We start from the raw sequence: 13,138 nt of genomic DNA on the forward strand, positions 1-13,138 counted from the left end.
TAGCAACTGTAATTAAAAATGTGATGGCACTGCTGAGCATCACATGACCAGACTGCATGTCCTTTGGTCTTTGCTGGAGCTCAGCTCTGGCCAAGCAGTGATTCAGAAAGATAGACCATTGTGCAAAAAAGAGAGTGGCAAGTTGTTACACCCATGAAAAAGAAAACACAAAAATAGGACAACAAATATATGATCTGGATTTACACTGGCTGATTCAAAACCACAAAAGGCCGTACATTCTAAAATGTAGGCAGCCATGAGACTGAGGTCTTTGAAGTCACTGAAACATTTAGAAATTAAAACATGTCACCGAAAGATAAAACCTGAGGGGTTTTTTTGGGAGGGGGGGCACAGTGGAGGGACTAAAATCTTAAACAAGTGAAATCAATGTGATTTGGAATATTCAAAGTGACGACATACATATAAACGTCCTTCAAGGATGTTGCAAGGTATTTCTACAAATTGCACAATTATACAAGGTGCACACCACTACAGAAAATCTTGTTCTTCCCAGTTCTTTATATAGTGTCAAGGATTACAAGACCTAAATCGGCTACCAAATTGAAAACAGTGATTTTGACAAAACATTGTTTTGCAATATATCAGCGATGTGACTAAGAAAGTCAAAACGACTACATTCAAAATCCAAGAAACGCGAACATTTAGCAATTCAACTTGATGCATGTCCAGCACAGCTTCTATCTTTTGTGAAGCATGTTTATGACAGTTCTATTGAAGAAGGCTTGTCTTTTGGTAAAGCTATTACCAGAACCAAGAATTCTTACATGAAATTTTTCAAGAGGATCAAGATTTCATTTTCAAAGTGAGCGATGTAATGCAATCTGCCTAGATATTGTTAAGGCAATAACAAATAAGAACACTGGCCTCATCTCGACTGTTTTATACACAGCAAAATTCTTGCTAAGAAAATGCCAAAAATTCTCAGCCAGGTATTTCATGAGATGTTAAAGTAATGACAATTCATTAAAGGACATCTAGTGAATAATCAAATTTTTGCATTTATCTACGATGACATTGGTTCAGATTTGGAAAATCCCATTGCCCAAAAGCCTGAGGCAAATAAAGAGCTATATGGGCAAATAAAATATTACATTTCCTGTCTGTTAGACAAGAACAACAGGAGATGCTGGGCTCAGAGTGCGTGACATCAAACAGAGTAATACTAAGCTGTCGGTCAAGAGTTCTGAAGGAACTTAAATATGAAATTGCAGAACTACTAACTGTGGTATGTAACCAATCACTTATGTAAGTTTCCGTACCAGATGACTAAAGAATAGCTAATGTAACACCAATTTTTTTTAAAAAAGCTCCAGAGGCGATCTTGGCAATTATAGGCAGGTAAAATTAATTTCAGTACTAGGCAAATTGGTTGAAACTATAGTAAAGAACAGAATTATCAAACACACAGATGAACACAATTTGTTGGGAAAGAATCAAGATGGCTTTTGTAAGTCATGCCTCACTAATCTATTAGAATTCTTTGAAGAGGTCAATAAATATGTGGACAAGAGTGATCCCAGTGGATATAAGGTACTTGAACTTTCAGAAAGCCTTTGACAAGGTCCCTCACCAAAAGCCTTTAAGCAAAGTAAGCTGACATGGGATAAGAGAGAAGGTCCCCTCCTGGATCAGTAACTAGTTAAAAGACAGGAAACAAAAGGAAGGAATAAATGGTCAGTTTTCACAGTACAGAGAGGTAAATAGTGGTGTCCTCCAGAGGTCTGTACTGGGACCAGTGCTGTTCAACTTATTCATAAATGCTATGGAAAAAGGGGTAACCAGTCAGGGTGCAAAGTTTTCAGATGATAGAAAATTACTCAAGATAGTTAAGTTCAAAGCAGACTGTGAAGAGTTACAAAGGTATCTCTCAAAACTGGGTGACTAGGCAACAAAATGGAAGATGAAATTCAATATTGATAAATGCAAAGTAATGCACATGGGAAACATAATTCCAAGTATATATACAAAATGATGGGGTCTAAATCAGCTGTTACCATTCAAGAAAGAGACCTTGGAGTCACTGTGGATAGTTCTCTAAAAACATTCGCTCAATGTGTAGCAGCAATCAAAAAAGCTAACAGAATGTTAGAAACCATTAGGAAAGGGATAAATAGTAAGACAGTAAATAGCATAATGCCACTATATAAAGCCATGATACACCCACACCTTATATTGCATGCAGTTCTGCTCTCCCCATCTCAAAAAAGATATTAGAATAGGAAAAGGTACAGAGATGGGCAATAAAAACTATTGGGTATGGAACCGTTTCCATCTGAGGAGATTAAAAAACTGGGACTGTTCAGCTTTGAAAAGAGATGACTGGGGAGGGGGAATATAATTGAGGTCTACAAAATCATGATTGGGGTGGAGACAGCGACTAAGGAAGTGTTATTTACTCCTTCACATAACACAAGAGCCTAGGCTCGGTTTACAGATAGGCTGCTGCCACATGCCAGAGAGCTGAGTCACTGCAGGCTCTGTTGGAAGATTAAGTTAGTGCAGCGGGGCTGTTGTGGCAACCCTGAGTGGTGACCTCACCTCCATTTGAGAGGCAGCTGAGTGAGTAGCCCTGGTTTAGCTGCGGGTTTGCCTCACAATCTTACTGCTGCAAGAGTCCGTGCTGCCAGACATGATCCACCCCAACCAGATCTATACCATCCCAGGCCAGACCATCTTTGATGACCTCTATCTACTCCAGGACCTACTCCATCTAGCATGTAGGGATGGGTCTGTTATTCGCCCACCTGTCCCTGGATCACAAGAAGGCATTTGACATGGTGGATCGTGGATACCTCATGGGCATTCTGCACACAGGTGGCTTTGGGCCCTTCGTGGGGTTTCTCCAGATACATATGGCTCTGAGAAGCGTCTGGTCAAGCTCAACTGGGCCTTCACCAAACCTGTCATTTTCGGTCAAGGGATACATCAGGGATGTCAGCCAGCTCTATACCACCACTACTGAATACTGCCTTCATCTCCTCTGCAGAGGGTTGACATGGGTGGTGCTTTGGGAGCAGGGCTTGCAGGTGGGCCTGTTGGCATATGCTCACAAGGTGTTCCTCGTGGCCAAAGACCCGGGAGACCTGGCATGGATGGAAGCTTGCCAAGCCATCTATTCAGTGGCCTTACTGGGTCAAGAGCTCTGGCCTGATGGTCAGGGACAGGGGGCAGGTGGGCTCCCTCCTACCTGCCCTCCATGAATTCCTGTGAGGTGCGGGTCCATGGTCTATCTGGACATGTACCTTTCTGCCACCAATCTCTCCACGCTGAGGAATGACACCAACTGACGGGATCCGTTGCCACCTAAGGAGCATGAGGGACTCCAGTGGGCCAGCCTGTATTGCCCTCTGGTTCCACTGACCACCAGGGATGTTAGATGGCAACTCCTCCACAGAGCTGCTCTGGTGCCGGCCCTGCCCCAAAGCAGCGCAGTGGCCTTTCCCCCTTTCCAGCCCCACCCCTTCCTCTCGCCCCTCCCCCACATGGGTCCAGTGCCCTGACCAGGAGTCGCTCCTGACCCAAGCAGCGTGAGGCCTCCCCCACCTCCTGGCCCCCACCCCTCTCCCACGTGGGCTACATTTATAATGCATTTATAAGTATTTTGCAAGACTACAGCTTTTTATACACATAGCTATGCTATTAATACAATATGTTTTAACAACACTTAGGTTTTAAGACGGTTTTCATACATAGTCTGTGCATAAAAAATTGGCAGTGGTACTAGAGATGGTGGCATTTTATGTTGGTGGTGCACAACATAGTAGAGTTTGGGAACCGCTGATCTATGTGTCTGATAATGCTGTTCTTTACTATAGTTTCAACTGATTTGGCTGGTACTGAAGTTAGGTTTACTGGCCTATAACTGCCATAATCACCGCTGGAGCCTTTTTTAAACATTGGCATCACATTAGCAATCCTCCAGACACTGGTATGGAGGCTGATTTAAGCAATAGGTTACATACCACTGTTATGCAAACTTGACACAATCAGATTGGGTCTGAATAGGGACTTGGAATGGTTCTCTCGTTACAATAAGTATTGTCACTGTTCACACATTTTCACCTTCTAATCAACAGTTGTGAATAGGCCTCATCTACCCTAACTGAATTGACTTGGTTAGCACTTGCCCTCCCCATTGTTGTTTCTTACCCTTGGATATATATATATACCTCCTATCTGTGGTTTCCATTTCATGCATCTGATGAAGTGGGTTGCAGCCCACGAAAGCCTACGCCCGCTGAAATTTGTTAGCCTTTAAGGTGCTACAGGACTCTTGCTGTTTATACCACTGTTAGTAGTTCTGTAATTTAATTTTTGAGCTCATTCTGAACTCTTGGGTGAATACCATCTGGTTCTGGTGACTTACTACTGTTTAATCTATCAATTTGTTCCAAAACCTCCTCTACTGACACCTCAATCTGGGACAGTTCCTCAGATTTGTCACCTAAAAAGAATGGATCAGGTGTAGGAATCTCCCTCACATCCTCTGCAGTGACGACCAATGCAAAGAATTAACTTAGCTCCTCTGCAATGGCCTCATCTTTCTTGAGTGCTCCTTTAGCACCTCAATCGTCCAGTGGCCCCACTGACTGTTTAGCAGGCCTCCTGCTTCTGACAGATTTAAAGAAAAATTGCTATTAGTTTTTTCTAGTCATTTGCTAATTGCTCTTTAAATTCTTTTTTGGCCTGCCTAGTTATACTTTTACACTTGGCTTGTCAGAGTTTATGCTCCTTTCTATTTTCCTCAGAAGGATTTGACGTCTAATTTTTAAAGGATGCCTTTTTGCCTCTAGCTGCTTCTTCTATTCAGTTGTTAAGCCATGGTGGCACTTTTTTGGTCCTCTGACTGTTTTTTAATTTGGGGCATACATTAAATTTGAGCCTCTATTATGGGGTTTTTTACAAGTTAAAAAGTTTTAGGGCAAGTCTAAACTACAAAATTAAGTCAACCTAAGTTACGTCGACATACAGCCACCACAGTAATTAAATTGCTTTTGCATGTCCACACTACTCTCCTTGTGTAAGCAGTGCATGTCCTCACCAGTGCACATCCTCACCAGAGTCCTCACTGGTTAGTGTGGGGCATTGCGGGACAGCTTTTGAAAGGCAGCAACAGTCAACGTAAACAACGCGGTGTCTACACTGACACTGCGCCGACCTAACTACATCGACCTAAGCACTATGCATCTCGCGGCAGTGGAGTTATTAAATCCGTGCAGTGGACAAGTTACATTGGTGGGAGCTACATTTTAGTGTAGATGATTACAGAGTTAGGTCAACATAACTCTGTAGTATAGACCAGACATTTGAGTTCCTGTTAGTTCTTTTTAAAGTCGGCATTTGAGAAACTATTTTTCTGATAAACCAGAGAAGCAGAAAGAGGCTGCTTTCCTTCACCTAAGGCTGTTCACTTGGCAGAACTGACTGACCCACTGCAAAACAAAAAACAACAAAACAAACTACTTTCTATAGCTCATATCTCATAAGCTCTTAGTTCTCTATGAAGAAGGGAGACCCAGTTTTAGTTACAGAAGCCTTGAAAGCTCTCATTCCGTTTTCCATCCTTGTATCTGACAGTTTGTTTTTATTACTACCACTCAAGAAAATCCTAAGTTTCCCAATCGCCTGTCAACATAAAGTGTCCTAAGTCTTTTTTTTTTTGTTTTCCCCAATTCAACTTTGGATGGGACAGTTTTCATCACATAACACTTAGTTGGGAGTGTTTTTAAACTATTGTAAATCCTTTATAATTAAAGTTTTATTTTCAAAACTTCATTATTATTATTATTTCTGATAGTTATGAAATTTCACTTGCTCATTTTTAGATGTCTTAGGGGAGAGGGTCATAAAACATTTTAGTCTACAAGCAGATCATTGGCTCTTAAAGTTTGGGAAATCTGGCTCTCGATAGTAAGGTTAGTCCTCTGTCAAACATGTGTACAAGTAAATTTTCAAACCCTAGTAGAGATCATTTCTTATGTTTGAGATGTATTATCAGAATTACAAATGCAATGGATATGACAATATTATGTAATAAAGGAGATCAGAAAAGCTGAAAATAGCATGGAAATGAAAAGGTTTGTACAGCAATTTACAGATTTAATCTAACATTTTCTGTAGCAATTCAAAACTCAGCAAGCTACTACACACACACACACACACACACACACACACACACACACACACACACACACTCACACTCCCCAAATGTCAGGTTAGATGCAAGCTTCCTTGTTTACAGGCATCTAATATAAAATTGTATTTTGCGGTAGCTGCAAGAAGTAGATTACAATCTTAAATACAGTTTGCCACATTACAGCTATCTTTGGGTTTTCATTAACCCTCTTAAAGAGAAAGTTCACCAGATGGTGAACTAGACAGATATATACTACAATAAATCAATCATCAAGTACTTAGCTAAGCTGCATTAGAAAGCATTCTTCTAAGTCAACATGGTTTGAGTGAAAGTCCAGAACATGGGAGACTGAGGAACACAATACCAGTACTTGTGTCTTTCATGGATAGTAACTATACAAAATTTCATCTGAGCAAGGCAGATGGCCGACAAAGTTTGTAAGCAGTTTCCACGTTTGAATCCCACAGCTATTAATAGATGACTAGGCTGCAGTGACCTTATGTCAGGATAGAAACCACACTTCTATTGCATGAATCCACGTGCAGCTACTATTTAGCTTTGCATACCTCAGCACTACTTACATATCTATGGGCTAGCCTACACACAAAATTGCACCAAGTTAACTAAAAGTGCTACCTTAAATCAATTCAGCTCAACTGGTGGAACTTAGTGTGTGGACACTCTAACATTAGTTTAAACCTGTCTAACTTTGGTTTAGCTTTTGCATGTAAACCAAATAGCACCAGAGTTACATCACATCTTTAATTAAACTGAGGCAATTTTATATTTAGACCAGGTTTTTAAGTACCAAAAATGCTTTTTGTAATGTATTTATTAGAGAACTGAAGATCTATAGCTCACCTTAACAGTGTAGTTCTTGTACTTGTCAAGAAAAAAAACATCAAAACAAATATTGCTTTATCTGGAATGAGCACACGCATTGAATGGGATCTGTCCCCACAACAACTTTGTATGGTTCCTATTCCACCAGTCACAGCTCAATCCATCTTTCCCATTTGTCTGAATTGTATTATTTCTACCATCTATTATTACAGGTAACATCTTAAATTACTATAACTGAAAAATTAGGCAAGACATGTTATCTATATTTTTTAATGTTTACTTTGTGGATTTGACAACAATTTTGTCTCGTCTTTGTAAAACCAATTTCCCCAGTGGTCAGAAGTAGTTTTAAAATAGGAAACGAATTATAAAAACTGTGAAATTTGGGATAAGTTGTTGCATCAGAAACTACTTTAAACTATTGTGAAAAAGTATTTTTCAATTTGGCTATTTCCCATTAAAATCCTGCCCTGTGTCTGTCAGAAATGGATTGTTGACTGATCTACTATTAAAGTCTTTTCTTTCTCTGGCTTACCCTTACCCAGCACAGCTGTTACTTCTGCTCTCACCTAAGTGTCTCAGAAGAAGGCAGCTGGAGACATCAATAGTAGAGTTGGCTGACTGCCTCAAGAAAACAGCTAAGCCACCAACCTGATGGTTTTAATACTCCAATTAAAACCATGAAAAGGAAAGAGAGAGATATCCTGGCCAATTGACTGGCACTGGAGAGGAGAAAGGGGTATATAGAAAAAGAAAAAGAAAGAAAGAAAAAAGTGGGAGTGGAGGAGACAAGCTAGAAGAGCAGCAAAAGAGAAAAGATGACAAGAGGGGCAGGGAATGTGGACGAAAGTTGTAGGTGAATGGAGATCATTACAGGAAAAGAATGAGAGTCAAGGAGACAACTATTCCAAGAAAAAAAAATCAAAGGCAAGATAAAAGAAAACCCTAAATAGGAACACAGAAAGACAGGAGATAGAGGAACAGAATGAGTTAGATGGACTTTTTGAAATAAAAAGGAATAAAGATGTAAAAGGGAGAAAGGGAAACTTTTAATGTTTCCTTACATTCCTGAGACAATGTGGGAGAGGGAATATATTTTATTGGACCAACTTCTGTTGGTGAGAGAGACAAGCTTTTGGGCTTATACAGGTCTTCAGGTCTGGGAAAGTTCAGAGTGTCACAGCTAAATACAAGGTGGAGTAAACATATGTTGCAAGAGACCATTCAAGGTGAAGTGGGCAGTTAACAACTCCACAATCATAGATAGGGGCCCTACCAATTTCATAGCCCTGCAAAAGTATCATGGGCTGTGAAATATGCCCTTTCCCATGAAATCTGATCTCCTCCATACTACTGGGAGAACCCCAGCCTGGCCCGGACTAGCAGCTAAAGGAGAAGCCTCCGGATGGGGCGCTCCCAGCAGCAGGGGGAGAGATTGGAAGCTTTCTGCAGCAGGAGGAGGTACCAGAGGTGGGGTACAGAAGTGAGGGTGGCAACCCTGCCACACCCCTACAACAGGTTTGCAACACCCCCTACAGCCCCATTTTGAGTTGGGACCTCCAGGGGTACAACACCATGAAATTTGAGATGAAAACATCTGAAATCATGAAACTGACAAATTTTCAAATCCTACGGTTGTGAAATTGACTAGAATGAACTGTGATTTTGGTAGGGATCTAGTCATGGGACAACAGATTGTTGTAATGAACCATAAATCCAGTGTCTTTATTAAGCTCATGATTTTTGGTATCTAGCAGAGTTATGAATTTAAGTTCCCAGGCTTGTCTTTTAAAAGAGTTGTGCAGGTTTCCTGTGAGGATGAGGACTGTAAGTTGAGATATGGAGTAATTGCTTTGTGGAATGTGTTCACACATGGATGATACAGTATTTTTGTCTTCTATCATCTTTATGTGTGAGTTCATTGGAGAGTGCCTACAACACTTTTTACATTCCTATAAATTACTGTCAGATGCCATGTCTGAAACTTTTGTGGAAAAGGATGGGATGACTCTTTTGATAACAATTTAATACCATCTACCTAGTATTTACTCTGAATAATGTGGTTAAACAACTGGTGTTCTCTTGGAAGTTAGCTAGTACACATTCTATATTAAAGTAAACAGCAATAACACTGCTTTTGTTACTTATTAATTATGTTTTCCCCACTACCATCTTTTCATCCCCTTGACAATCAAAACATACCTACCTAATTACCCATTGTGTGACTACTACTTGGCTGACTGCTCTCTTCTCAAGGCATATCTCCTCATCCCCCTTTTATATAATTATATAACCAAGCCTGGTTTACACTATAACTGGAATCACATTAGCTAAAGTAGGAAAGATCCTGGATGGTCTGCTCACTTTTCTTGAAGCCCAGCCTTGTTCTGTGAATCACACACCACCTACATAAAGGTAGTGATTCCAGGATTTAAAAGTTATGAACAGCATTTAAACTGAAGGGTAAGGTAATCTGAAAAGAAAGTATGTCAAAATGACATTCTTAGCTGATCTCTGTGAACTTCATCAAACCTATTGACTTAAAGGACAAAAATATTTTGACATTTTTCTCCTGTTTGGTTCTGTTCAACCAACACAACTCACACAGAGTTGTGTATTATCAGACTAACTTCCATGTACAGTGCCAGTTACACCTAAGCAAGACCAGAAAGCAATGGGTTTGTACAACTGTCCCTGTACAATTGTGCACTCATTGCCAACGGAGGAAGAATTTAGTCTGCAAAACCTATAGTGTTAGTGATGAGATGGAGCATGAGAAAAAGAAGAACCCAGCTTGACTCTCAGATCCGTTTTACAGGGCTGACAATGTTATTTAAAGGCACCTTTTTACTTGTACACAGGGCACAGATGCACTGATACACATGGAACCCACAAAGCCACTTTTTATGGTATCTTTCCTGGCACTCCCTACCTCTCCGGGTATGAGCAAGGGTTTTGGTTTACATGGGAAAAGAGATGAACACATTCCCACAGTTCTTCTGGCCTCCCCTTTGCAGCACACCCACCTCGGTGACAGAGCCCACCACAAGCCAACGAGTGAGATCTCTGCCCGAGCCCCTGTTCAAAGAGTGGCAGCACATCACTGCACCAACCCGACCCCCACCCCAAAACCAGCGACTCCCACCAGCTGTGCCCCCGCTTCCCTTGGGACCGGAGGCGGCTAACGAACGAGTCGACTCACCTGCAGTCCTAGGCCCACCCACTAGGTGCCAGCCCTCTGCCCCCAGCCACAGGCCCACTCGCCCCCGGCCCCCCGGCGCTCACCCGGCCTCCCGCATGACGTTGCCGTCGCCGCAGTCGCAGGCGCCCCCTGCCTGGCTCCGGAACATGTTGTAGTCGTGCCCGGCGTGCTCGCCCTGGTGGAAGCACTCGGCGCACAGGCTCATGCAGGGCGAGATGCCGCACGTCCGGCAGCGATAGGCCACGAAGTTCGCCGTCCACACCAGGCCGCAGAGCGTGGCCGGGTCGTAGGCCCGCACCGCCTGCACGAAGCCCTCCCAGGGCTCCCCGCCCGACAGCAGCCAGCGGCACCACTCCAGCGCCTCGGCCGCCGCCGCCTCCCCGCCGCCCGGGGCCGCGGCCGGGGCCAGCGCCCGCTCCAGCAGCGCCTGCAGCTCCGCCGCCGCCGCCCCGCTCTCCCCGCCGCCGCTCAGGGCCGCCTTCAGCCGCGCCGCCGTGGCTCGCTTCTCCCGACCGCTCGCACCGGCCCCCGCCATGATGAGACCTGGGAACCCGCTACGGCTGCGCCGGGCTCCCCGACTGTGGTGGGGCTCCAGTCCCAACCCAACCCCCGCCTCTCTCTCTCTCTCTCACCCCCTCCTAGCGGCGCCTCTCTCGCGATAGCCTGGGAGCCGGCACCCTGCCCGCTGCCCCCGCCCCGCGTCTACCTCCTCCCGACATTGTCTCTCCTTCCCCTGCTCTTCCTCCCAGCCCCGGGCCCGCCCTTAGCCGCACACCTTTCCCAGGCCCCCACCCTCCTGCCTTTCACGCCCCCTCCTCCCGGCCCTGCACCAGGCGCTGGCAGATGCCACCCACGGATGTCACTTCCCAGGAACTTTAAAGAGGGACATTGTCATGTCCTTTAGCCCCATCGTCACGCTAGGCATCGTATTTACAGCGCCTCTCATTTGAGGCTCAGCGCCAAATAAAGCGAACATCCTGGGTTTAGCGATGCTGTGTGAGGCAGGCTCTTAAGACAGAAGGTTGCTTAGAGGGAGAGGTGTCTTACGCGGGTTTCACTCGAATCGGTTTGTGTAAGAAAAAATAACGGATACAAGTTTTGAACGTTTAAAAAGCAAAATGATGATAATATTACGTGATCATAATCTAGCCAAATTTAAACTGATCGGGTGCAATGGTTGTAACAATTGCATTGTACCATTGTATTTATGCGGAAACACTAAAGTATTTCTAGAAAGGCTTTTCAAACCTCTACTAATAGAAATGTTTTCATGATTTTTAATTTGCGAGTAAAAACCATTTTGTTTGGATTTAAACAGTGCACTTGTGATTGCTGAATGGAGCCCTTAATATGCAAGATCATTCCTAGGGATGAATCTGTGTATAAATTGAGCCCTGCTTGAAAAGCAGAAAGAAGAAAATGACCAGAAACAAAAGTGAAACTAGCTAGGCTATTTTCATTGTCCACACTGAATGAAATGCAAACAGTAAACAAAAAGAATAAAAAGTGAAAAATAAAGCCACAAATCTGCAAACACTTGTGCATGTGTTTACTCTCATTAGTAAACCCATTAACATTTTAAAGACTGGATTTATGCTTTTTACTTTTTTGTGTGAGATTGCTAGCATTTTAGGCTCTTAAAAATAAAATTAATAAATAATAAGGGAACACTATTACTATTAAGTAGATGAAATCACAAATCAAATTTGAGGAGCCATAGGTCCGATTCTGCAATTTACAATACAGGTCAGACTTCTGTATCTGTGTAGAGCCCTCCACCATACGCTGCAGGAACAGGGTTTTATATTTTACAGATTAGTGGGAAATGTCCCTGAGATTATATTTTTAATTTGTCTGTTGTCTATAATACCTTTGAAGTAATATTATCTCTATAATTAGATTTACCATTGTCTGATGGCAAATTAAAAAAAAAAAAAAATCTGTTGCCTTAACAAAAATCTACATTTTATCTGGCCAGATAAACAAAACCTAACAAGGTTGATGCTCCCTCTGCTGGTTTTGCAACATCATTATTCCTAGGGCTGTCAATTGTTATGCTTGCAGTGTTTTGGTTGCTCTCCCAGGATATTAGATGTGGTGGGTGAAGAAATATAGTTTATTGGACCCAACTTCTGTCAGTGAAAGAGACACACTTTTGAGCTACACAGACCTCTTCAGGCCTGGGCAAGGTACTGAGCATGTCACAGCTCTGAAAAAGAGATGTTAAAAGATATTACTTGTCTCTCTAACTTTCCTTCTGGCATATTCCATCAATAAAGTAAACTAATGGGTCTTGTATTTTAGTACATTAGGAACATGAAATTCAAGGAATAATGTGCTATCAGCATGATATTTTTTCCTACAATTCTAGGAAGGAATTGCAAATGAGTGTAAAAACATTCAAATCCAGTCTATTAAAAGATGACAGTCTTTCCAATAGATAAGCATATTTCTCTGTCTTTAATCGGAGCTGCCAATGTTTTGGTCACTAAAATTGGGTGCTAAGCAACAGCTAGGATGTGTAATAAAGAGATGGTTACTAGGGAAATGGTGCCCTGGGAGGAATTCAAAACTACCTAATACCTCCTGAGTCATTGCTTTGGAGTACCAGAACTAGAATTTTGTTGCAAACATTTATTGGTCAATAAACTGTTTGACAAAGAGAACTATACCTGCAAGTGTTTTGCAAAATATTTAACATTTCCATTTTGCTGGAAAAATAATGAAAAAAGTAGGATCTTCATGTATTTAGCTCCCATGAATATACATTTGCAAGAATATATACTCAATTGTTGACAGTCTCTGCTTTTTTGTATGTGTATCCAGAGAGACTGGTGTCCTTCATAAAGCCCAATTTCAATTCAGCAGAGAGAGGACAAACTAGAACATAAGGAAAGTGTTCCTCTCGACTTTGCCAGCCAAAAGGCTCACATGGT

General features: G+C 42.3%; 1 protein-coding gene across 3 annotated transcripts in view; it reads right to left on the minus strand.

Moving 5' to 3' along the window:
* UBR3 (ubiquitin protein ligase E3 component n-recognin 3) overlaps positions 1-10,737 on the minus strand; it is a 184,666-nt gene extending 173,929 nt beyond the window's left edge. For 2 of the 3 annotated variants that reach the window (XM_067549265.1, XM_067549264.1), the window contains exon 1: positions 10,286-10,737. In XM_067549265.1, coding sequence (XP_067405366.1) covers positions 10,286-10,737 — 452 coding nt within the window. The remainder of the gene's footprint in view (positions 1-10,285) is intronic. The other variant, XM_067549266.1, reaches the window with a different exon arrangement.
* Positions 10,738-13,138: the final 2,401 nt, after the last annotated feature.

Source organism: Emydura macquarii, unplaced genomic scaffold (assembly GCF_026122565.2).
Source record: "Emydura macquarii macquarii isolate MOO-44397 ecotype Brisbane River unplaced genomic scaffold, CSIRO-AGI_Emac_v2 contig_1253, whole genome shotgun sequence".
Classification (NCBI taxonomy): Eukaryota; Metazoa; Chordata; order Testudines; family Chelidae; genus Emydura; species Emydura macquarii.